General features: G+C 45.7%; 1 protein-coding gene across 1 annotated transcript in view; it reads left to right on the forward strand.

Moving 5' to 3' along the window:
* The window catches only part of Pde6b (phosphodiesterase 6B), a 49,513-nt gene that overhangs the window by 3,109 nt on the left and 20,267 nt on the right, over positions 1-26,137 (forward strand). Inside the window, exons 2-5 of the mRNA XM_035448007.1 lie at positions 1,406-1,625; positions 1,736-2,383; positions 19,677-19,829; positions 20,293-20,382. Coding sequence (XP_035303898.1) covers positions 1,916-2,383; positions 19,677-19,829; positions 20,293-20,382 — 711 coding nt within the window. The 5' untranslated portion in view covers positions 1,406-1,625; positions 1,736-1,915. The remainder of the gene's footprint in view (positions 1-1,405; positions 1,626-1,735; positions 2,384-19,676; positions 19,830-20,292; positions 20,383-26,137) is intronic.

Below are 26,137 nucleotides of genomic sequence, written 5' to 3' on the forward strand. Positions count from 1 at the left end.
GTTTGTGGGTATAGGGCCCTGTTACAGTCAACTAATCCCAATGTATACACACAGCTGTGTGGTTAGTCAACCTCCCCTGCCAAGGAGACTGCAGGTGCCCGCACAAAGCCAGAGTTTTATGCCGGGAAATCATTAGATATGTGTATGTATATGTACACCAAACATATACGTCGTCAGCTGGTGCAAAAAGTCAAAATTACATGCAAATTCTATACCCTTGTGGAAAGTATAGTGATAAATGGAAGAGGCAAAATGAGGAAACTCCCAGAGGCCCATGGTTTGATTTGGGTCTCACCTGGAATAATGGCCAGAAATCCTTGCAATTAATGCATCCTCCACTCTCATATCTGAGGTCAGGTTTGGTGCTGTTGTGATACATTGTTTGTACTGTAACAAATAAAGTTTGCAGGAAGATCCGAGGGTGGAGCTAGCCACTAGTTAACTATAGAAGTCAAGAGGTCTGTATAGAGAGAAATGAAGTGATATGGCTGTGTGGAGAGAGGAATATAAGCTGGGAGGAGACAGGAGCTCACTCTTTTTTGGCTGTGAAGCTGGCAAGATGAGGTGTGGCTGTGGCTTGCTCCTTTGTCTCTCTGATCTTTCAGCATTTACCCCTATATCTAACTCCGGGTTTTTATTACTAAGAACAATTAGCATTTGTGCTACAGGTGCTCTATGCCAGCTCACACAATGGACAGAGTTCTATGTCCATCAGCGCTCATGTGTTCTCATATCAGGCATGCACACCTGTGTAAAGCACCCATAGCCTCTGCAATGTGCTTAGTGCTTGGCACACAGGGCTGGCCTACAGCAGAGCATCTGGACACTGGAATTGAGTTTCCGAGGCACACTTCTTTTCATCACATCATGACTACCACAGAAGCCAACACCAGGGCACCTACTGACATCCAGAAGCACTAACCCTCACCCATACACAGGTTTTCAGGTCTGTAAATCAGTGCTCACAGTGCAGCTGTGGATGGGTACAGGTCAAGAATCTAGCAACACCAGTAAATATGCCTGAAAAGTAAGTTTCTGTGTCCAAGGAAGTAGAAAACACTTCCACCATCTGGCTCACACAACACTCTGTGTAATTCCACTGTATCATATAAACTTTATGAACCCTGAGGCCAGGAAGGCGCTAGTCCAGAATCCACACAGAGTTCATAGAGAGGACATGTGGGCCTGGGGCCTGTTGACTGGTAACATCAAAAAGGAAAGTCCTGGGTTTATGTTAGGCAGTTGTTCAGCTCCTGCCACTGATAACCACAAGGCTGCAGCATGATGCCACTCCAAAGCTGCGTTCTCCATAGCAGGTACAGCCCAAGCAAAGAAGTGAGGAGCAAACTTCTAACAAGGATTCTGGGGGCAACCTGCCTAAAATCCCTTTATCTCTTTCTTCTAGGCATGGACCCCTCCTTACACTCTCAGCCTCAGAAGGCAACTGCAGTTCAGGAAGGTCAATACTCACCACCCACCCAGGGTACCTGAGCACAGGAGGACCAGGGACTTCCTGCTGTACCAACCCAAATCCTTTGGCAGCTCTGCAAGCAAAGAGGGTTCATAGTCTGTGTTTTCGGAATTACCTCGTTTGGGATTCGATCTCAGGATCAGTTTCCCCAGAAGTGACTTGCCTTTCCTTAACTACCCATAGTTCCTGCAACAGACAGGACCCCCCTCCCCAGCTTAACTCTAAACCCCATTCCAAATATCCAGTTTTTTTTTTTTTTTTCAGGGGAACTGGGACTGCTGAACCTCTGAGACGAGAGAGGACCGGCCATGTCTGTGGTATGAGTCATCGGTCTCCCCTGGGCTCCCTAATCATCACTAAGAAAGACTTTGCTGACAACAGTGTTTGCAGATCCATGTGTACCTGGGAGTGGTGAAAGGCCGTGGGCACAGCAGCAGGGGCACCATGAGCCTCAGTGAGGAACAGGTACGAAGCTTCCTAGATGGGAACCCCACTTTCGCCCACCAATATTTTGGGAAGAAGCTGAGCCCTGAAAATGTGGCAGGGGCCTGTGAAGATGGTTTGCTGGTGGACTGTGGCAGCCTGCGAGAGCTGTGCCAGGTGGAAGAGAGTGCAGCACTGTTTGAACTGGTGCAGGACATGCAGGAGAGCATCAATATGGAACGTGTGGTCTTCAAGGTCCTGAGGCGTCTCTGCACCATCCTGCATGCTGACCGCTGCAGCCTCTTTATGTACCGCCAGCGCAATGGCATAGCCGAACTTGCCACACGGCTCTTCAGCGTGCAGCCACACAGCCTCCTGGAGGACTGCCTGGTGCCCCCTGACTCTGAGATCGTATTCCCACTGGATATTGGGATTGTGGGCCATGTGGCTCAGACCAAGAAGATGGTGAACGTGCCGGATGTGGCCGAGGTGGGTGTCCCCAGCCAGGGTGCAGAGGTATGCTCTGCCTCAGCATCCCAAGACTTCACGAGGACTTCAGGTGCAGGGACGAGGTTCTTTCTTGCAGCTCACCCTTCGCTGCCCCATCTTGTCACAGTGCCTAGCTTCCTGTGTTTCCCTTCCAGGATATGTTTTTTCACATTTACAGAAAAAAAAAAAAGAGCTCAAAGGTGGCTTTAAAGGGTCCCTCCTCTCCTTTCTTATGTGGGACAGTTCACACAGCTGCTTCATTATCGAAGAAATGCTATTTATTTAAGAGTCACTTTTGTAGCCGGGGGTTGGTGGCACACGCCTTTAATCCCAGCACTCGGGAGGCAGAGGCAGGCAGATCTCTGTGAGTTCGAGGCCAGCCTGGTCTACAGAGCGAGTGCCAGGATAGGCTCCAAAGCTACACAGAGAAACCCTGTTTCAGAGAGAGAGAGAGAGAGAGAGAGAGAGAGAGAGAGAGAGAGAGAGAGAGCACAGTGAGGACCTAAGGTATCTTCAGTGATCATCAGGTGTGAAGCGTCTCCCCTGGGTGACAATAGTTGTCTGCATAGGGCTCTGAAGGGGCAGGTTAGGGCTGGTATAGAAGCCAGCAACCTCAGTCATGGCAGAAGCAGCTTTACTCACAAAGGGAGGGACCACACCAGTCCCTGGGATCCAGGAGAGGGTGGGAACGTAGTGACAGGAGATTCAGGGGACCAAATAGAAATGGACTTATTGACAGAGCCTTCATGGAAGCTGCTGGTCTGTAACAGGTTTAACAGGACAGAGCTGCCGTGGGCGGGAAGCACTGTGAATCTGGACACGCTGGGTGAGATACCCACTAGATAAAGGCAAAACAACAGCTAGGGAGGGCTCAGAGAAGGGTAAAAAAGTGAATTCCAGGGATCAGGGAACTTCACAAAAGAGTTGGGGGGCAGTCTCCCTCTTCCTGACTATTCCCCTCCAGTTTTTGTCCCTCTTTCTTCCTCAAGGGACCCAGGAAACCTCAGCACTTGCTGCATAGGTCAACCACATCTAGTTTGCACTCCCAGAGCGGGGAAGGTCCCCTCCTAGACAGATCCCCCAGGAGCAGTCACCACCCTCACTCCTGGCCAAGTAGGAAGGCTGGGCAGCAGTGTGCTGCAATCCTCTTACACTTATCTGTTATAAACAGGCAGCCTCCCAGTGACCTGAATCTGCAGGATTATCTTGGTCTTCACTTTGCTTCCTTTTTAAGAAATGGGTCATCCATGAGCCAAATGGAGCACAAATTACCAACAAAGCAAGAAATTTGGTATAGAGGGGAGGCCGGGACAGGATATTAATATTCCAGTGCTCACGATCTACCCATCCTTCCTTATTTTCTCACCTTTCCGTCTCTCTATCCTCCGTCCGTCTTTCCTTCATTCCCACGCTTCCCTCTCCTCCCTCTGTCCCACCCACCTTCAGGCAATCCTCAAAGCATTGCCTCCACATAGCCCTGAGTCTGGGACAGGTTGTCTCCTCCTCCTTCCCCCATCCACACCAGAATAATGGTGTTGCTCTGAGGGTCAGTTCAAATTGCAGGGCTGTCCTATACCCATGCCTACCCACATCCTACAGCCTCTCTCCAGTGTTTCTAGTCACTTCTGAGGCCTACATATACACCCTTGGTGGCAGGAACTGCATGCCGTCTAGTATGATGGTTCAGTAAACTTCAGGTTTACTGGTTTGAATTGATCCCAGACTGGAGGAAAGGGAAAAATAGTCAAAGTCAGGAAAATCCAGATTTCTGTTAGCTGCATCAGGACACTCTCCATTGCTAAGGATGGGATTCTGGGTTTGTACTGGTTTTCAGCAAAAATCACTGAGACAGCACACATTTGGTGCCTTCCTTGCAAACGGTGAACCACATGGAGGACCTTTGTGGATTGTAGTGTTGTTCTATAGTGTGGAACACAGAACAAGACGGGACTGATACAAAATTTTAGTTACACATTGGTACTCACTACACCTGGACATACTTGTCTCCAATAGGTGCTGGTGAAATGATGTCTACTTCACCACAGAGTTGATGTGGTTAAACCAGACTTCTAAGCATAAGTAGACCCTGAGCATACGTAGATACTGAACACATTTAAACCTGAGCACAGCTAGAACCTGGGTGCAGGTATACCATGAGTATAGGAATATTTCGAGTACCCAAGGATCATGAGCAAAGGAATATCACCATAACAAGGAGACCATGAGCACAGGTAGGCCATGAGCACATGTGTGCTATCAGTATAAATGCTTCATTGGTAGAACTATACCATGAGCACAGACAGAATGTGATCATAAAACAACACAGATAAGCTCTGCCTAGAACAAGGGTTAGCAAGTATGGGAAACTGGCTCCCCGAGCCATGAGTGTCCATGTTCTTGGCACTGAGGGTATTGGACTGCTAATGGTTCTGATGTGATTACTATCTCTGAAGCCTCAGCTTCCTGCCTGCTTCTAACTAGAAGCACATCCTTGGATGAGGCTCTGTGGAGGAAAAGGTCTGCTTGAGGCTCTGCTTACATATCTAACCTGTGGAGAACCTACCTCTGAGTACAGAACCTGAATCCATGGCCTGGGACTATCTGCCCCAGGACCCTATAACTGCGTATGAGTGTCATAGCTTCCCCCAAGAACAGAGGCTAAAACACAAATGATGGATATTCCATTAGGTCTCTTTCTAGTAACCAGTTTAGAACTGAATGAGGTCTCATACTCCAAAACCATACATCCAAAAGCCCAAAAGCCCAGAAGAGAGATGCTGGGTTCTCTGTCTACCCCTCAAAATGCAGAGTCCAACAAAACAGTAATGATCAGCTGCCCTGCCTAACTGTGTTCTGGAGAAGTCTGTCAGCAGGAAGGAGGCCAGGACTGCACACATGATGTCAATCCAAAATATTCACCAAAGAATAATGATGTTTATTTGACAATAGCAAACCATTGCAATGGGAACCCATATGCCCTGACAAACTATTAATGTGTTCAAGGAGGTTAAGGCAAGGGGTAGATTTCAAAAACAAAAGAGAAAAAATTATAAGTTGCTCCATACAAAGTTCATTGGTCTTAGGAATAAGAGGCAAGATCTGGCAGCAGTAGAGATACCCATGCTGGACAGGTACTCTGTTCAGAGTGTCTTAAAGGAATTGTTTCGATCTTGGCAACTATTAGAGACAAACATTGGGCAGATTTGGTGGGGCACGAATTTAATTCCAGAACTGTGGAGGCAGAGGCAGTTGGATCTCTGTGAATTAAAAGCCAGTCTGGTTCCAGACTAGGCGGGGTTATATAGTGATACCCTGTCTCAAAAAAAGACAAACTTTTCTATAGAAATCTATGCATGCATTGGGAATGGAAAGCTTGGCAGAAGAAATCCCTCTGGGGTCTTTGGAAAGTCCTTAAGAAAGTGCTTATCTCAGAGAAGCAAGCATGAGTGTCCCCTCCATGTCCTATCACTTTCTCCTGAATCCAATTATTTCTTAGATCTGACAAGAATTGTTTAATCCTTTGATCATTAATTTATATATTTCTCCCTTTTTAAAAAAAGATTTTATTTATTTATTATGTATACAACATTATGCTTCCATGTATTTCTGCACACCAGAAGAGGGCACCAGATTTCATAACGGATGATTGTGAGCCACCATGTGGTTGCTGGGAATTGAACTCAGGACCTCTGGAAGAGCAGTCAGCACTCTGAACCTCTGAGCCATCTCTCCAGCCCATATTTCTCCCTTTTTAAGATATATTTATTTATTATGTATACAGGGTTCTGCCTGCATGTATATGTATGCCTGCCTGAAGAGAGCACCAGATCTTGTTATAGATGGCTGTCAGCCTCCATGTGGTTTCTGGGAATTGAACTCAGAACCTCTGGAAGAGCAGCCAGTGCTCTTAACCTCTAAGCCAGTTCTCCAGCCCCTATATTTCTCCCGTTGATCAAGAACATTCTTCAAAATCATTGCTGATCAACTACCATGCAACTACCATGCATTGTATCCATGATGCTGAGAGGGGCCTGTACTGATTGTCTGCATGCGTGGGTGTGTTGCTTGGCTGCTGAGGAAAAGAGATGAACAGCCAGAAATGAAGTGTCAAGACCCTTTCAGTCATATTTAGCTAACACGAAGCCAGAAGGCAGGGCCCTCAGGACTGGTCCCTTGAATTTTGTCACTAACCTTTACCTCATCGGGTGCTGGCTATCATCTCAGGGCACTGGAACAACTGTCATTTTGTTAGGAGATGGACTTTTAGGCATTGACAAATTATTGACAAATAGCAGGCACAATTTTAAAGGAAGCAATACAAAGTATTGTTAACAATAATATAACAATCTCAGTTTTCATGTTTTGTCAAGAAAGGCTTATCTGTTTATTTTATTTTATTTTTTGGTTTTTCAAGACAGGGTTTCTCTGCGTAGCCTTGGCTGTCCTAGACTTGCTCTGTAGATCATGCTGGCCTCAAAACTGCCTCTGCCTACTGAGTGTTGGATTAAAGGCATGCACCACCACCACCTGGCAATTTTTTAAATAGGATAAAATATAATAAGATGAAACAAATAGGAGTAGGAAAAAAACAGTTAAACAAGAAAAAGAGCCATAGGCAAAAACACAAGAATACATATAGATGCAGAGGGTTACACATTTGCACACACAGGAACCCATAAAAACACAAAACTGGAAGCCATCATATATACGCAAAGGACCTTCAAGATTAAAAAAAAAGAGTCCTGACAATATTATGAAACAAAGAACCTCCAAAGGCACTGTGTAGTTTGTTTTCTGTTGGCCTTCTACTGCAGGGCATGGGGCCCACCCTTAAGAGTGGTTTGTTCCCCCAGTGAGACTCTCTTAGAGAAAACTAAAACAAAATTTTCATTTGTAGGTAGCTATCAGTTGGAGATAGCTTCTGGGTTGGGATGGGGACGTGTGTCTGCTTGTTCTTTTAGTTCTAGAACTCCATCTATTTGGAGCGGACCCATACAGGCCCTGTGCATGCTGACACGGTGTCTGTGAGCTCACACCTGGGCCAGCCCTACTATGTCTAGAAGGCCTTGATTCTTTGGTGTCCTCCATCCTCTCTGGCTCTTACATTTTATCCACCTCCTCTTCCACAGAGTTTCCTGAGCCCCTGGGGGGAGGAATTTGATGGAGGCATCCCTTTTAGAGCTGAGTGTTCTAAGGTCTCTCCCTCTCTTCATATTGTCTGTCTATGGGTCTCTGTATTTGTTCCCATCTGCTGCAGGAGGAGGCTTCTCTCATAATAGCTGAGCAAAGCACAGGTCTATGAGTATAGGAGAATGTTGTTAAGAGTCCTATTATGCTAGTCACCAATCTGATCACAGTGGATGGCCAGTTCAGGCACCCTCTCTGCTATTGCTAGGAGTCTTTGCTGGAGTCATCCTTGTGGATTCCTGGGAGTTTCCCTGGCACCAGGTTTCTCCCTAACCCTGAAATGCCCCGCTCCCATCAAGAGACTCTTTCCTTACTCTCCTCCTCAGTCCTGCCCCCAATCTGCCTCCCCTGTCTAGCCCTTCCAACCTGGTCTTTCAAGTTCCCATCCTCCCCACCCCTGCCCACAGTTTACCCAGGAGATCTCTTCCATTTTCCCTTTCCAGGGAGATCCAGTCATCCCTCTTTGGGCCCTCCTTGTTGTCTAGTCTCTCTGGGGCTGTGGATTGAAGGTTGGTCATCCTGTACTTTACTCCTAATGTCCACTCATGAGTGAGGACACACCATGTTTGTCCTTCTGGGTCTGGGCTACCTCACTCAGGATGATTCTCCTTATGGCCTACAAAAAGAAAGAGTTATATTTTGCAAATCTAAGTTTAAATAGCCAACTAAATAAGTCAGATGACCACAGAGGAGTTGGTGAGACCTGCTATGATAAGTCAGCCTGTCCCTTGTTTTGTGTAGCTGGGTGTTAATTCTCCAGAGGAGAAACCCAGAAACAGCACATAGTCTTGGCAATAATAGACTTTTTCTCATCTAACCAATAGATGAGAAAATTTACCACTTAGCATCCCACAATTAAAGAGATATCATTTAAAAAGTCCATTTGTGTAATTTTGAGTAAACACTTGTCTTGGTGATGTTGCCAAAGTTACTCACTGGATGGACAAGAAGGTTTCTTGGCTCAGACTCTGTCAAATTAGCCAAACTGGCTATTGGCTGTATAATTCTAATAATACCACCATCCTTCTCATGAGTAAGAGGCCAGATTCTTATGATACAGTCTTATTCTGACTATAGTTTTTCATCCTCTTTGCCATTTCTGCATTGTCTGTGCCATGAGACCATTTAAAAGACTTTCTGTATTTGAAATTAACATCAAGTTGTCTGGTTCTAGTTCATAGAGCTTTAGAAAAGAGTAATTATTGATCTTAATAACTGAAAGCTGTATTGAGACATGAGAGAAAATAAAAAGAATTTAGAATCTAGTCCAGCCAGGCAGTGGTGGTGCATGCCTTTAACACCAGCACTTGGGAGGGAGGGACATGAGAATCTCTGTGAGTTCTAGGCCAGCCTGGTTTACTGAGTGAGTTCCAAGACAGCCTCCAAAGCTACAGAGAAATCCTGTCTCAAAAAACAAAACAAAAAAATCTTGTCCAATCTACAGATTGACAAATTAATTAGAAGGCAGTAAGATAACAGACATTTCATTTTTCTGTAGATGTAATTCTTTTAGTTACACTCACAATTTTTTCAAAAAGACTTGTCATGTGAGTTTTATCAAATTTGCCTCATCCAGCCTTAATATGAGAGGTTGTACCTAGTCTTATTATAACTGGATATGCCATATTTGGTTGGTATCCCTGGGAAGCCTGCCCTTTTCTGGAAGGAAAGGAGGAAGAATAGATTTAGTGGAGAAGGGCGGTGGCAGGGGAGAGACTGGGAGGAGAGAAGGGAGAGGAAACTGCATTAAGAATATAATCTATGAAAGAAGAATAATTTTTTAAAAAATTGATTAACAAATACAATTAGAAAAGTGATTTCTCACATAACAATCTCAGACATAGGAATCTTGAAGCAAGAAAGCCAAACAGAGCAGAAACTAAACATAAGTGTATTCCTTAATCCCCTGTTCCTGGGCTTTCTACTTTATCTTGTTAATTGTAAAGGTGGCCCTCAAAGCCAGAATCCTGTGTCATTTGAATTGTGTCATTCTGTTTGAAGGCCACTTCTATGAGAACACATTTTACTGATCCTCTGAAAAACAACCATGGTACCAGAAGAAATAGAAGTAACTGCAGATCCTTCTTAAATTTTAGAGAACCCGAGTAAGGAAAACAGGAAATTCTTCCACTGTTGCTTACAAAATAGTTTTTTTTTTTGTCAAATTGCTATAAGCTATAGAATGCTTAAGCAAATTTTCTTAAATCTAGAGAAATATCTAAGAGAGAACAAGATTTCAAATAATACATAAAGTCTGCTGGCGCACACCTTTAATCCCAGTACTGGAGACACAGGAGCAGGCAGCTCTCTGAGTTTGAGGCCAGCCTGATCTACAGAGCTATTTCCAGGACAGCTAAGGGCTACACAGAGAAACCCTGTCTCAAAACAACAACAACAAACCTTGCTAAAAGCTGTTTTCCTGTGTAATGAAAAATTCAATAAGGATACAATACACTAAAAAAATTGCCTTCACAAAATATAGGGCTTGTATTTCCTAGAGAAGTTATGAAAAGAGAGAAAGAGCCCATGACGTGATTACATCTTGAAGGGACGCTATTAAAAACAGCCTGGAAGTCGTGTGATAGAAAGGTGTGGGAATCACTAGATACGGGAGGAGTAGATACAAGGGGTATTTGTGCAGCATCTTGTTTCAGAGCATGCAAGGCAAGATCAGTGCCTTCAACAGGGACACGGTGGGATTATCTGGTTATTTCCGGTTCAAACATGCTAGGGAAAACCTGTCATTCTGGACCTTTAAAACAAGCATTTTTAGCATCCAGCAACAATAGCAGAGTCAATTGGGTTGTGTGTGTGTGTGGGGGGGGGTAAAAGCTGAGCGTCACTCTCCATGTTAATTAAGAACTTAATCTGAAACTTAGGGGCAGGGAAAGCTGCAGGTAGAAAATGGTTGAAATTTTGTTTTGCTTTAGTTAAATCTATTAACATTTTATTTGTTAGAAATTTACTTTTCAGCCGGGCGTTGGTGGCACACGCCTTTAATCCCAGCACTCGGGAGGCAGAGGCAGGCGGATCTCTGTGAGTTCAAGACCAGCCTGGTCTCCAGAGCGAGTGCCAGGATAGGCTCCAAAACTACACAGAGAAACCCTGTCTGGAAAAAAAGGAAGGAAGGAAGAAGGAAGGAAGGAAGGAAGGAAGGAAGGAAGGAAGGAAGGAAGGAAGGGAAGGAAAGGAAGGAAGGAAGGAAGGAAGGAAGGAAGGGAAGGAAGGAAGGAAGGAAGGAAGGAAGGAAGGAAGGAAGGAAGGAAGGAAGGAAAGGAAGGAAGGAAGGAAAGGAAGGAAGGAAGGAATTTACTTTTCTTTATTTATTTGTTTTAATTTCTTTACTTACATCCCTGTTGAAGTTTCCCCTCCTGTCCTCCCAGTCTCTCTCCTGCCCCTTTCTGTTCCTACCCCGCAATACACTCCTAAACAGAAATGGTTGAAATTTTAAGGAAACAATTCAGAACTAAAAATGAAAACTTGAAAATTTGTACCAATTTAATCAATACTTCCAGAAAATTTGTAGTTTGTTTGTTTTAACATTGTAGTTTAGTCTCTGGTTTTATGTTTGTTTATCAATGCTGAGTTTTAGAGAAACTTACAGTATTTTAATGACAACTTACCTGGTGACACATAAGTCAATTTGTAAGATTTGTCCTTCAGAAACCTATGGACTGCTTTAGCATTTAGTCTGCTACAGAGTTCTTTCTCATACAAAAAAGCTCATTTCCTCTGGTCTCCTTTGCATATAGAACCAAGATTTTTTTCTTTTTACTCGTATTCACTTTAATTTCTACTGAACTAAAGAACTAACCTATGAAATAAGCTATTTTAACTGTCTATCATGTACTCATTCTTCATGAGACTTTTGAAAACACTTATTGTGTGTGTGTTTGTGTGTGTCTGCATGCACACACGAGTGCGTTCACACATGAAAATGGTGAAGATCAGAGGACAGCTTGTAGGAATCGGTCTCACCATGTGGGTGTCCAGGCTTGTCATCAAGCACCTTCATGTGCCGAGACATCCCACCAGCCAAGAAAATATTTTAGAGTGACCAGAATCATGTTTCCTTATATAGCAATTGATGTGTCAGTATTTTTAGTTACTCAGAAATGACTTGGATGAGTCATTGCATGAGTGTCAATTAATTCCATATACCATAATGTAATTTTGGAATTATTTATTTTTAGCTATTAAGTCTAAATTGCTTATGACAACTGAGATATCAGTCTAGTGTATTTTTTTGTCGTTTTGTTTTCAATCCATCCCGCTACAGTTTCTCTCCTCTCACCTGTCCCAATCCTCCCCTCCTACCTTCCCTCTCCCCCAGACCCACTCCTCCACTCCTGACAGCCATCTTAAGTTATCTCTCTGTCAAAGAAATGCCATAAGATTTGTTATGCTTTACTACTCAAAGAGCAATGGACATATGTGCATATTGTGTGTACATATTCTTGGATCACAATTCCACACCTGTGTGATCTTAAACATCTAACAGAAAAAGTCAGGACTGTATTGTATGTAATGTTGACAACAGAAGACATGTTAGCTTTAACTAAGCCAGTGACATTATATTAGCCTTGTTTATCAAAGAACTGTAAAGACAGACACCTTCATAGTTTGAGGCTTTTTTTTTCTATATCAAACATACACAAAGTAGCAAACCCAGATGAAATCATATGCTGACCACTCTGAAGACTTAATTTTTGTTTTATCGACAAATTTAAGTCAACTTACTTATCAAAGATTTATTTAAATCATGTGAATGAAAAAGCTTTTGGATTAGCATATTTTTAGCAAGCTTAGGTGTACTCAACTTATGAGCATCTATTTATCTCTAAGCCAATTAAAAATTCAGCTCTTATAAATCTAAGGTAGAAAGATCTCTCTCTCTCTCTCACACACACACACACACACCATACCACACACACTCACACACCATAATCACACAGAGAGAAATAACCCCAAAGTTTTCTTTAATTGGGAGCTGTGGGAGTTGCTGAATGAGATAACATTGTGCCCTTTGGTCATGTTTATCTGTAAATCTTGATACTATGGCTTATATACTTTTTTGGTCATGATCGGGTGGCATGAAACATAGGCTGCAAGTGATCGAGAGAAATACAGCACAGGTTCCATGAGGAGTCCTCACTCAGAAATGACAACCCCAAAAGTAGAGTCAGTGAACTGGAGCGGATAAAGAATGGCTGTTTGATGCTGGGCATGGTGGCACACATCTTTAATCCCAGCACACAGGAGGCAGAAGTGTGCAGATTTCTTTGAGTTAAATGCTAGTCTGTTCTACATAGTGAGTTTCAGGCCAGTTTTTTCCAGCACCAATGGCCTCCACAGCAAACAAATGGATGAGTATTTGGGAGGCTGGGTGAGAAAATGAGTGTAGGTAAATGGATGAGTGGTGAATGAGTAGATGAATAGCAGATGGGTGGCTGAATGGATGGGTAAGTGAGGGAGGGGTGAATGTGTGAACGAACAGATGAGTAGATAGATGAGTGAGTCGATGACTTGGTGGGTGCTACAGAGAGAGCTGCACTGGTACCTGACTGGCCAGGGAGAAACAACAGCATTCCATTATAGCCAGAACAATGGAGCAGAAGGCTCTGAAAGGCTCAAAGAAGGACAAGACTGAACTATGGCAGCAGAGCAGAGATCAGACCAAGGGTTAGGGTCTCCAGAGATTTCTTCCCCATGCTTACCAAAGAGATGAGAGACCCAGGTTCTGTGCACAGTCTCACCCCCTTCTCCTCCTTATCATCCCCCTAAATGTCACAGAAAGTACTCTCAGGCTTGACCCAGGACAAATTATATACCCCTAACTCCTTTCCTGTAGTAGCTTTTCACTAGGGGCTCCATGCAGCCATAGAGTCAGACCAGGACTCAGCCCTGAGTACTAAACATGGTTAGGTTGAAATGTATCTGGACATGATGGAACTATGTCCAAAAAGATGAAAGAGTAAGGGGGTGGCATTGTGATTCTGTGATGGAGCACTTGCAAAAAGTCGTGAGCTCTGTCCCTAGCATGGCAAGATTGCAGAGAAGCTTAGTGTTTATGGCACTGGGAGTGTGAGAATCACTGCTAAAACAATGTCTCTGGAAGGGGTTGCTCAGTAGTTGGCATTTTCTTTGGGCTGCCAACCAGCTCCCCAATAAAGACACGGAGACTTATTATTAATTATGAATACCCAGTCTTAGTTTATGCTTGTCCCGCTAGCTCTTCTAATGTAATCTAAGCTGTTTATATTCATCTACACTTTGCTTCAGGGCTTTCTACCTTTCTTGTCATTCTGTATGGCCTGCTTTGCTGCTTCTCCCATGTCTGACTGGCTGGCCTCTGGCCTCTTTTTCTTTCTTCCCTGAGCCTAAACTCCTCCTCCTACTTACTCTCCCTGCCCAGAAGTTCCTCCCTTGCTATTGTCCATTCAGCTTTTTATTAGGCCAATCGGGTGCCTTAGTCAGTCAAGGTAAAACAGCAACACATCTTTACGTAGTTAAACAAATGCAACACAGATCTGTGAGTGATGCTATGTATATTTAACTGGAAAGATTCTACTGCCTGAAGATCCAGCATGTCCCTGAACAGATGTGGCTCAAGATCATGCCTCCTCATACAGCAAATATTCAGGGTAGATGAGAATGGCTCTAGGGTGGAGAATATTATAATGGAGTGATAAAGAGCAAAGTTCACTTTAGGTCACCCAGAAAAAGGCTAGAAGGTTCGACTGTTTTAACCTTTTTCTATGTGTCCTTCTTTGGAGGACTTCATCTGAAATAGTCAGGAAGAGTGCAGCAGTCATTTAAAGGGACAGCAGTTTCCCTTATATGCAAATCTGTGTCACCCTATAAATTTCTCCCAGCTACCAAAGGAAGCTAGGCTGTGTGGGTCATGACTTTAGGATGCTTGTGGTAAATGAGGGATACAGATGGTTAGGGGTCAGTAGAATAAGATGGGTCCTGGCCCAGACAATGAGCATGGAGAAATCTTGATGCACAAGAAGTGTTCCAGAAAGAAGCCCACTCTGTCTGTGGTTCGTATGCATTTATAACTTATAATTTGACAGTGAAGAGTTCAACTCAGAGTCTTCAGGAACCTGAGTGTCTGCCACCTTTACCTAATTTTGAGGCTATTAGATATTATGAGCAGGAGATCATGGGGAGCAGAGGAGCCCTGGGTGGACAGGGAATGGAAAGAAAGGCAAGCAGACGCCTCTGGAAGCTCCTGGAGTCTCAAGGAGGTTCGAGGAGGAAGGCTGGAGGCTGCAAGGCTGCCTGTAATCTTCAGTGTGGAATACACATTCACATCACATACATAGAAAAGATTAGCATGGGCATGAAGTCAAGAGGCTGGGGGGGACACCATCTACAAGGGGGAACTTGGGGCCATCATTACAGGAGGTGTAGGGATAGACTGAGGCTGAAGCGCAGCTGGAGGCATTTGAAGCCCACCCAGAGCCTGGCGTCCCTGAGTGACTGGCACACACATGAATGACAGAGTGGTGGGAATCAAGGAAAGGTAAAAATGTGGCTCTGAGAGAAAAACAGGCTTAAGGCTGGAAGGAGACACGTCCCAGGGAGCTCTATATTCTTGTCTCACCTGTAGATACACAGCACAGGGAAGGTCAAAAGAGAAAACGCTAGGCAGACTCAGCACAGACATCCCCAGATATCAGTATCCCCAACCTCACTGAAAACCAGCTTCTCAGAGAGACATAGAAACAACCAGATCTGCCATGATGGACAAGACCCAGTGCTGACTGGCCTCTGGCCCTAGACCCTAGCTCTTCTTTACTTTTTCTTAGGCTCCTTGCCTTGTGAGGGTCATGAGATACCCATTAAGATACCAAGATTTTGTGGGCATAGGCTATGGGGTGAAAAGCCCAGAGCAGTGCCCTGAGTGGGAAAAGTGTTTGATATCCCAGGGATGGGTGCGGCTGGAGGATATAGACAGCTGGTAGGTACCTGAGAAGGAGACTGGGAACCTGGTCAAGAGGGCAGGAAATTTGGGAAGGCAGATGTTTCAGAGAAGAGGGCATGACAGTTGAAAGGGATTTGAGAGCGTTTATTTGCTTATCTATTTGATTATTTTTAAAATTATTTTCATGCCTTTTTTTGATGAATGCACACAAATCATATGTGAGATTACCCAATCCAAATTTTATTTGAAATTGTCACATGGGTAAGCCATGTTATTAAATATTTTATTTTAACAATATTTAGTCAATATTTCTAAAACTATTATAGAGACTCATCATTTTTAACAATTTTCATATTGCACATTTTATTTTAATATTAATAAATATCCATTATTTTATATAACAGGTAAAATATTTCCAATTAGTGTCCATCGCTTGAGATTTTTTTAAAAATGATTACACAATGGAGTATTACTCAACTGTTAAAAACAAAGACATCATGAAATTTGCAGTCAAATGGATGGAACTAGAAAAAAGTCATCCTGAGTTAGGTAACTCAGATCCAGAAAGACAAACATGGTGTATACTCACTTATAAGTGGACATTAGCTGTAAAGGATAATTGTGCTATGGTCCACAGACCCAGAGAGGCTAAGTAACAAGGAGGGCTCTTTAAAGCCATAGCCTTGATCATATTTAGTTCCCTGCAGGAGAAGAAAATGCAGAAAGAGAACAATGAATAGGGTGAGGTTCCTTGGTGCAGGCCAGGCCAAGAGAAAGAGACTGGGATGCCCCAGGCCATTCTATGGTTTTTGTATAGGTGTACAGATAAAATAGATGGTGAAGTGAGGTCTCAAATGTGGGGAGAGATGTGGCAGAAGTAAAGCCAGTAAGAAAAGCAAAACTATGGGCTGGAGAGATGGCTCAGAGGTTAAGAGCACTGACTGCTCTTCCAGAGGTCTAGAGTTCAATTCCCAGCAACCACATGGTGGCTCACAGACATCTATAATGAGATCTGGTGCCCTCTTCTGGCATGCATGCATATAGACAGAACACTGTATACATAATAAATAAATAAGTCTTTAAAAAAAAAGAAAAGCAAAACTAGACAACCACTGTACTGGCTGGTTTTGAGTGTTAACTTGGCACAAGCTAGAGTCATCAGAGAGGAAGGAGCCTCAGCTGAGGAAGTGCCTCCATGAGATCCAACTGTAAGGTATTTTTCTCAGTTAGTGGTCAATGGGGGAGGGCTCAGCCCATGGTCAGCAGTGCCATCTCTGGACTGGTGGTCCTGGATTCTATAAGAAAGCAGGCTGAGCAAGCCATTGGGGAGCAAGTCAATAAGAGGCACCCTCCATGGCCTCTGCATCAGCTTCTGCCTCTAAGGTCCTGCCCTGTTTGAGTTCCTGTCCTGACTTCCTTCGATAACAAACAGCAATATGAGAGTATAAACCAAATAAACCCTTTCCTCCCCAACTTGCTTTTGGTCTTTGTGTTTCATCAAAGCAACCTAGTATGGCCTGTGTGCCTTGCACATTCCCTGAGAGTCTCATCAATAGACCCCTGTGCCTCATATGTGGACCAAGTGTGCTTCATCTATGGCAGTGGTTCTCAACATTCCTATTTCTGGGACCCTTTAACTCCTCATGCTGTGGTGACCCCAACCATAAATTATTTTCATTGCTACTTCATAACTAATTTTGCTACCATTATTAATTGTAATGAGCATCTGCTATGCAACCCATGTGAAAGGGTCATTTGACCCCAAAGGGTTTGCAACCCACATGTTGAAAACCACTGCTGTAAGAGTCAAATATGTGGGCCTGTCTGTGTTTGCCACATACAAGTCAAGTATGGATCCGTGTGCATCATTTGAGGGTCAAGTGTAAAGGTCTGTGTACATCACCTGCAGGTAATCTCTTGCTTTGTGCAGAAACGCTTTGGTGTGTCTCGGTATAGTGCTTCAAGACTACTCAGAAGCAACCCGTCCATCAGCGTTAGCCTCTAGCAATAATGGTTAGTCAGGAGATAGTCATTCCCAAACCACCAGGTATACAATGCCTATCATGAGGAGGAGCCACACCAAATATGCTCAAAGAAAAGGGTACCGAGGCAAATTTCTTCCTTGGGAGGATGCACCATTTCATTTCCACATGACCAAAGCCATGTACCTACAATTTAGCCAGGAAAAGTTAGTGATCTTCTATGACAAGATGTTAGTGTCTATCTCAGTAATGCCACCTCTGTCAAGACTTGCTGCTCACCTTTCTTCTCTGCTATCACTCATATGTTGATTGATTTACCTCCAGCTTGGTATCACACGGCAGCCAGGTGGCAGCTGCTTCTCCAAGAATCAGGAAAGAGGGAAGGAAAAGAGTTGGCCCAATGGGAGGATAACACAAGTTCCATGCTCCTGCCGGGTTCTTCAAAACACCATTAGCTAAAACTGCGACCTGGATAACTTGATACCAAGGAGATAGACTGCAATCAGGGAATTGCTCAAACTGCTCATAGGGCTGAGCTGTGGAGAATTATGACAAGTCACAAGGACTGCGAGATATGGTCTTAAGTACATCTAAGGAAATCTCTGCTAACAATCAACAGTGGGACAGTGAATGTATTGATAGTGGTGTATCTCCCATTGAACAGGAATGGGAGGGATGTTGAGCTGCTCCAGCTCTCTAGGACAGACCTTAAAGAGAGGCTGAAGTCACAGGCATTCATTCACCTCAGTCACTGTGCCAGGGTACTCATATAAATAAAGAATAACCAGAAAGCAGAGAATAAGGCAGAGGTGTGTCTGTTAGAAGTGCTTGGCTCTTTCTTAGTACCCTGAGCCCAGTACAAATGACCTGTTCCTTTCAGGTGGAAGTAATTCCAGAGGCAGGATTCCTCTTACATCTTGGAGTAGTTGACATAGGAGCCCTCCATGAGCCCTCTTTGAATCTTCCCTGAGCCCAGAAATAGGCAAAACTCGCCCTATCACAGAGTCTCATGGTAGACAGTGGTCTATGGAAAAGAGCTCTAGTGCAGGGCTGGTGGACAGACCCCAAGATACAGGAAACTCTCAACTCCAGCTCCCCAGTCACATGTCTTAGTGACAGTGTCCCATAACAAGTCACCAATCACAACAGACTCCATCCTTCATTCATTCATAGTTTTCTTTCCAGGAAGAGTGTGCAGAAGGTTTGGAGGGGGCTGGAGGTAGAGGGAGACAGTCACCTGGGCTAGAAGTCTGAGGGGGTAGAGAGTGGGGTAGACTTGAGCATCCAGGAGGTCAACTTTGCCCCAAAGTAGACAGGTGCTAGAGGACCTTATAGGGGCTATTTGGGAGGAAACCTTGGGAGACTTCTTAGGAATCAGTGGTGAACTGGGTGTTGGTGGCGCACGCCTTTAATCCCAGCACTCGGGAAGCAGAGGCAGGCGAATCTCTGTGAGTTCAAGGCCAGCCTGGTCTACAGAGCTATACAGAGAAACCCTTTCTCAAAAGACCAAAAATAAAAAAAATTTAAAAAGGAATCTGATGGGGGAAGAGCTTCTGTGTGTGTTTGTCTTACTGGATGATTAAGTTCTGTTTGGCCAATGAGGCGGCATGTTAGACGGGACTAGGATTCTGGGAAATGTAGTAGAGAAGTGGTGATCCAGGCAGCAAGTGACATAGCAAGGAGACTCATATTTAAGCAAGGAGAAACAGGAAGTGTCCTTTCACCCCTTCACCTCCTCCAGAGACGGGATGTGATCCACCGGCAAGGGAGGACACCAATGGAAGGAGTCCAATAAGATAAGTCTTATAAAATATATAGATTTATGATAATTAAGACTGAGCTAACAGATGAGAATCCTAGTCATTGGCCAAGCAGCATTTGAACCTAATACAAGTTTCTGTGTATTAATTTGGGCCCTAACTCGGCGTAAAGCACACACATGGCAGTGGGGCTCAGTGGCTTTTAGTGGAAAGATTTATCGTAACAGGAATCAGTGGTGAGGTGAGTGAACTAGGAAGAACATTAGAAACTGGCTGAACTCTCTCTGCCCATAGACCGTGTCCTGAGTTCAGAGGTAGAGCTACCACACATCACAGACTGAACTGTGACCTCCTAGAGCTTAGCTCCACTGTAAAGGCCTAAGAGGGCCAGATGTCAGACCACATAAATAACCTCCCTCCTCTCACTGCAGTGTCCCCACTTCAGCTCATTCGCTGATGAGCTCACCGACTATGTGACAAGGAACATTCTGTCTACACCAATCATGAATGGCAAAGATGTCGTGGCTGTGATCATGGCAGTGAATAAGCTGGATGGCCCATGCTTCACAAGTGAAGATGAAGACGTGAGTGTCCAGGGGATGTTAGCCCACCCATGTCTTCACACGTGCTTGCTCTGTGTGTCTGTGTACCTACTATCTCCCAGCATGCCTTTGCTCATCTGCATGTCACTGTCTCTACTCATGTGGTTATGTGAGCCATGTCCCTGACAAGTCTTGGTCTGATTTGTGTCCCTCTGCTAATCTGAGTATGTGAGATGTATAAGTCATGTCCTTCAAATATCTGTGTGTCTCTGTTTATGTGGGTGTGTGAGCGATGCTTCAGCTAGTCTTCTCGGTGTATATGAGTCATGCCCTCTGCATATCTTTGTGTGTGCAAGTCCACACCCATGAGTGATAAGTATAGCTTACCTCTATGTTTGCATGTATGTGGTGCTTCCTCCAGGGTCTTTGAGGTGTGTCTCTTTTCTGCATATATGTCCCTGAACATCTGGGTTTCTGACTGAGGTTGTTATGATTGCTGTTTCAGGTTTTCACAAAGTACCTGAATTTTGCTACATTAAACCTGAAGATCTATCACCTAAGCTACCTCCACAACTGTGAGACACGAAGAGGCCAGGTACCTGCATGCCCCAGCTGGTCCTTTCCCAACCTTCCACCTTTCTAAGCTGTTTTTTCTTCATGAATGGTCAAGACACTGTGTTGTCCAATCAAAGCATGACTCTGGCCTAACAGGTCATGTTAGGCCAGATGTTCCCATCCATGTCATTGCCTGTACAAAACTGAGTAGGCGCAGGGACGAAGTGCTCACCTGGGCAGGTGGGTTATGAGGCAGAAGCTGGAAAGGCCTCTGGCCTAGTAGGCACAGCTTCTCTCAGAGCCTCAGACAGGCTCCACTCTCCTCAGATACTGCTGCAAACCTTTGGAGAAACCGGAGTGAACTGTAAATTAACTAAGCACATAATTTCCTTGTGGGGTTGGGCCTGACAGAGAATCTGGGATTTGTCTACATTACACATGATAGAAACCTGAGTGTAGGCGGTGGTGGTACGCACCTTTAATCCCAGCCCTCAGGAGGCAGAGGAAGGTGGATCTCTGTGAGTTCAAAGCCAGGTCTACAGGGTGAGTGCCAGGCTAGGCTTCAAAGCTACAGAGAAACCCTGTCTTTAAAAACCAAAAAAAAAAAAGAAAAAAGAAAAGAAAGTGAAGGAAGAAAGAAACTTGAGTGTACACCAGAGTCAGCGTGCTGGGTTTTGAAACTAATATCGGTATGCCATAGGCTATACAGCACAAGAGTTCAGAAGAGATCTCAAAGCAAAGTTCTCCTACCTGAGTCTCAGCCTGTGTGAGCCTTCAAGAAATCCCAAGCAAGCTGGGTGTGACAATGCATGTCCATATCCTAGCACTCATGAGTGAGAGGAGAGGAGAGGAGAGGAGGGGAGGGGAGAGGAGGGGAAGGGAGGGGAGGGGAGGGGGGAGGGGAGGGGAGGGGAGGGAGGGGAGAGGGAGGAGGGAGAGAGGCGGAGAGGAGGGAGGGGAGAGAGGGGAGGGGAGGGAGAGGAACGGAGAGGAGCGGGAGGGCGAGGGGAGAGGAGAGGAGGGAGGGGAAGGAGAGGAGAGGAGGGGGAGGAGGGAGGGAGGCGGAAGGGAGAAGAGGGAGGGGGAGGGAGAGGAGAGGAGGGAGAGGAGCGGGAGAGAGGGAGGGGAGAGGAGAGGAGAGGAGGGAAGGAGAGCGAAGAGGAGGGAGGGGAGAGGAGAGGAGGGAGGGGAGAGGAGAGGGAGAGGAGAGGAGGGGCAGAGGAGGGGAAGGGAGGGGAGAGGAGGGGGAGGAGAGGAGAGACGGAGCAGGAGAGCGAGAGGAGGAGGGGAAGGAGGAGAGGAGAGGCAGGCGGAGCAGGAGGGGAGAGGGAAGAGGAGGGGAGAGGAGAGGAGGGGAGGCGGAGGGGCAGAGGAGAGGAGAGGAGGGAGAAGGAAGGAGGGGAGCGGAAGGAGGGGAAGGAGAGGAGAGGAGAGGAGGGTGAAGCAGCGAGAGGAGGGGAGAGCAGAAGGAGGGGAGGGGAGGGAGAGAGAGGAAGGAGGGAGAGAGGAGAGGAGGGGAGGGAGAGGAGGCGAGAGGAGAGGAGGTGAGAGGAAGAGAGGAGAGGCAGGGGAGAGGAGAGGAGGGGGGGAGGGAGAGGAGAGGAGAGGAGGGAGAGGAAGGAGGGAGGGAGGGAGGGGAGGGAGGGAGGGGAGAGGAGAGGAGGGGAAGCGAGAGGAGGGGGAGAGGAGGAGGGACGAGGAGAGGAGGAGGGCGAGAGGAGGGGAGCGGGAGAGGAGAGGAGGGGAGAGGAGAGAGAGGAGAGGGAGGGGGAGGACGGGGAGAGGAGAGCGAGAGGAGGGAGGGGAGAGGAGGGGCGAGAGGAGGAGAGGAGGGAGAGAGAGGAGGGGAGGGGAGGGGAGAGGAGAGGAGATGAGGGCGAGAGGAGAGCGAGGGGAGGCGAGGAGGGAGGGAGAGGAGGCGGAGAGGAGAGGGAGAGGAGGGGAGAGGAGAGGAGAGGAGAGGAGGGGAGAGGAGAGGAGAGGAGGGGAGAGGAGAGGAGAGGAGGGGAGCTATCTTGAATGGGTGATAGGCCATTCTGTGTCTAAAGCTAGGAAAGTCAGCTATACACAAGGTGGCTTTGGAGAAATGATACATGGCAGGTCACTTTGTGCGTTCCAAACTTCTTATCTTGTCTGTGTGTGCTTCCACACCTTGGCTACCCAACACAGACATGTGAGATTGTCAGAGAAGAGAGGCAGGGCCAGGGTTGAGGGCCATCTTGATGGCTTGTAGCCATGTGGTATAGTCACTTGTCAAGAGATTTCTGGTACAGATACTTCAGGCCCAAGGCAGAACCTTAATCCATTGTTCTACCAAACTTATGGTCTATATGGGGGTACAGGACAAAAATCTAAGGAGAAAAAAGGCACAGGGTGCCTTCGGTTACAATTGGACCCTTGCAGAAAGTACCAGGCATGCCACTGAGGGGAGGGGAGAGGAGTGAGGTAGGGAAGCAAGGCCTGCAAGAGGAGGAACTGAAATCTCAACTAGACCACAAAAGAGAGCTGGTTCGGGGTAAGGGCATCAGAGTAGAGTCAGGACTAGTTGGGCTATCGAAGGGTGGGGGGAAGGTACCACCCAAAGTGAGGTGGGCTGTCTAGAGGAATCAGGACTGGAGGCAAGAAGCCCAGACCATTTTGGGGTGGGGGTGGGGGACATATGGGCTGAAACAGGTGGAGCTCTGAGAATAGTCCAGAGAGGGGGTATAATGGTTGTCTGATGGGAGAGGAAAGGAAGGGAACAATGGGCTTATTGGAGGGGTCATAGAAATAAGTTCTCGTTCCTAGTTCTCAGTCTTCATTGTACTGTCAGAAGAAAAATTACAGGAAGGAGCATCACTTTCTCCACCATAACCACCACATGCCCCATAACCCACAACAGTGATATATATACAACACAACACACACCCCAGAGATAAGCCACCCACAATTCACCATAGCACACACAGCACAGAGCCACACAACATGCACTTGTAGATACTTGTTGTCTGTGCCACACCATCAAATACACATTTGCATTTGCATTTCAGACACAGCTCACACATACATACTACATACATACTACATACATACATACACATACATACATACACACATACATACACACATACATACATACACACATACATACATACGTACATACATATGTACACAGACATACATACATACTACATACATATGTACACACATACATACATACATACATACACACATACACACACACACACACACACACACACACACACTCATCTCCACATGGCTCTCACACAGCTACAGAGGCCTGTTTTCTCCACCCCTATCTCAGACATCCTAGTCAGTGTTTCATTGCTGTAAAGAGACACCAGGACCATGGCAACTATTAGGAAAGAAAACATGTAATTGGGGCTGGCTCACAGCTACAGAGGGTTACTCCATCACCATCACGGCAGGGAGCATGTCAGCACACGGGCTGACACGGGGCTGGAGAGGGAGCTGAGAGTTCCACATCTAGATCTGCAGGCAGCAGGAGAAGAGAGCCAGGATGGACCTGGCTTGGGCTTTTGAGACCTCAAAGCTCCCCTCAGTGACACACTTCTAACAAGGCCACACCTCCTAATCCTTCTCAAGTAGTGCCACTCCCTGAGGACTAAGCATTCAAATGCATGAGCCGATGGGGGCTGTTCTTACAAACCACCACACCAGGTGTGCCCAGGGGTCCTGCACTGTTCTTCTTTTGATGGAGGTGTGTGCTGTCTCCATCTGCTGCCCAGCCATCCTCTCTTATACCCATCCGTCTATCTTCAGCTTTAAAAAAAGCCACTCCTCTCTGTGCCCTTCCTCCACTCTCCTGACACACCAAGTCAAAACTGAGTGGCTCCTGGAACCTCAGAATTGGCCTGTGACCCTTAAGGGTGTGGTTATTTGTGTCATTTGAAGTTGTGTGATTCTAATCCACAGCAGTGGTTGCTCCAGCAGAACCCACCCTGCTGTAGCCACCTGTCACCCTAATCACCCACAGCCAGCCCCAGATAACACTGACAAACCCGCCCTGCTATAGTCACCTGTCACCCTGACCACCCACAGCCAGCCCCAGATAACAATGACAATTTTCTGTCACTTTTGCTTATTCTGGATATTCCATCCAAATTTTCCATTTTACTGTTCCCTTTTGTTATTATTATTGCTTTGTATTTGTTGTTTGTGGGGTGGGCATGGGCCACAGAGTGTGTACAGAGATCAAAGGACTACTTGATGGAGTTTGTTCTCTCTTCCCACTATGTGGGCTCTGGGGATCCAACCCAGGTCAACAAGCTTGGTGGCAGGATCCTTACCCACTGAGCCAGCTCACTAGCCCCGTTTATATTATTTCGTGGTCTCTTTTTCTAACAGTTTCAGATTTACAGAGTTGAGCCAAATTTGTATAGCCCTAAACAACAGGTAGTTCCTTCATTTTGACATCTTCCATTGGTGTCATGGAGTTACCACAATTAATGACCCAGCACTGATTGACACTTTGCTAAGTCCATACTTGATTCACATTTCCTTAGTTTTTACTCTTTTTCTTCTGTCCCAGAATGCCATCCCAAATCCCACGGGATACTCAGTTGTCACTGTCAGGAATTTTGCTTGTGGGGGATCTTGGCAGATTCCATGTCGGGCTCGAGGGTGACCTTGACCTGGGGGGGGCAAACATGTCAGGCAGACAGAACTTAAGTGAGAAGTTTTACTAGAAAGGGAAGGGAGAAGGGGGAGAGAAGAGAAAGAGATGGAGAGACACGAGAGAGAGAGAGAGAGAGAGAGAGAGAGAGAGAGAGAGAGAGAGAGAGAGAGAAAGAGAGAGCTGTCTGTCCCTTCAGAGGAACAGAAGGAAAGAGAGAACAGGAGTGAGTGGACTTTTTCAAAGGGACAGGGTGCATGCACAGGTGAGGCAGGACCAGGTGTGCCTGGATTACAACATTCTTCACTTCCTTTTTTATTAAAAAGGTGAGGAGTTAGGCATAGCAGGCTAGGGAATGAAGGCCTTGAGTTCTCAAGACTGCTTCCTGCTGACCTGGGGGGCGTCAACCATTTTGGGGGGACCTGAGAAAGCTGGGGTGCTGCCACGTCCTCAGGTAACTGGTTGTTTTAGTTGCTGTCCAGGCAGTATGGAACACTCTGGTTCCTCTTAGACCTGGCAAGATGTTGGCAGAGTAGAGGACAAGGCTAAGCTTAAGGAAAAAAAATTTCTTAGGTTTAGGCCCTCTTGTTCAAGAAAGTTTGTCATATCTTCTTGTTTCCCGTGGCCTTGATGGAGAAGCCTGACTAGCAATGTTCATGGTGTTGGAATTGTTATGTATTCTTGTGATTAGACTTGGGTCTCTGGGGCTAAAAGCCTTTCGATTGCACCACATGGGGTGCTACCATCATAGGATCTACCAGAAAAACAGGAAACAGTATACATCCCACCATGTTTGTCACTTTCTCAAACATAAAGTCACCTGACTTTTTATCCTTTACTTTCTGAAGGAAGCTGTTGCTTGTACCATGCTTAGGAGTGGGAGGTGCACCCCTCCTTCAGAGTGGAACATCTATAAAATGTGTTTGAACTCATCATTTATTAGTTTACTTGATGGTTTATGTCTATACCATGGGTAATTTTTGCTTTAGGTTGCAATCCAATATTATTCTATTCATTACATTCCACAAACTGTTTTATCTCTGGCCCTTCAGGGGGGCTCCTGAGACTTAACATGCCTCATCACTATGTGAGTCCCAGGTTTCTCTGGTATGCTTCCTGACCCAGCCCTAGAACCCATCATTTCTCCAAGAAGCCCTGA

This window comes from Cricetulus griseus, chromosome 7 (assembly GCF_003668045.3).
Source record: "Cricetulus griseus strain 17A/GY chromosome 7, alternate assembly CriGri-PICRH-1.0, whole genome shotgun sequence".
Taxonomy (NCBI): Eukaryota; Metazoa; Chordata; class Mammalia; order Rodentia; family Cricetidae; genus Cricetulus; species Cricetulus griseus.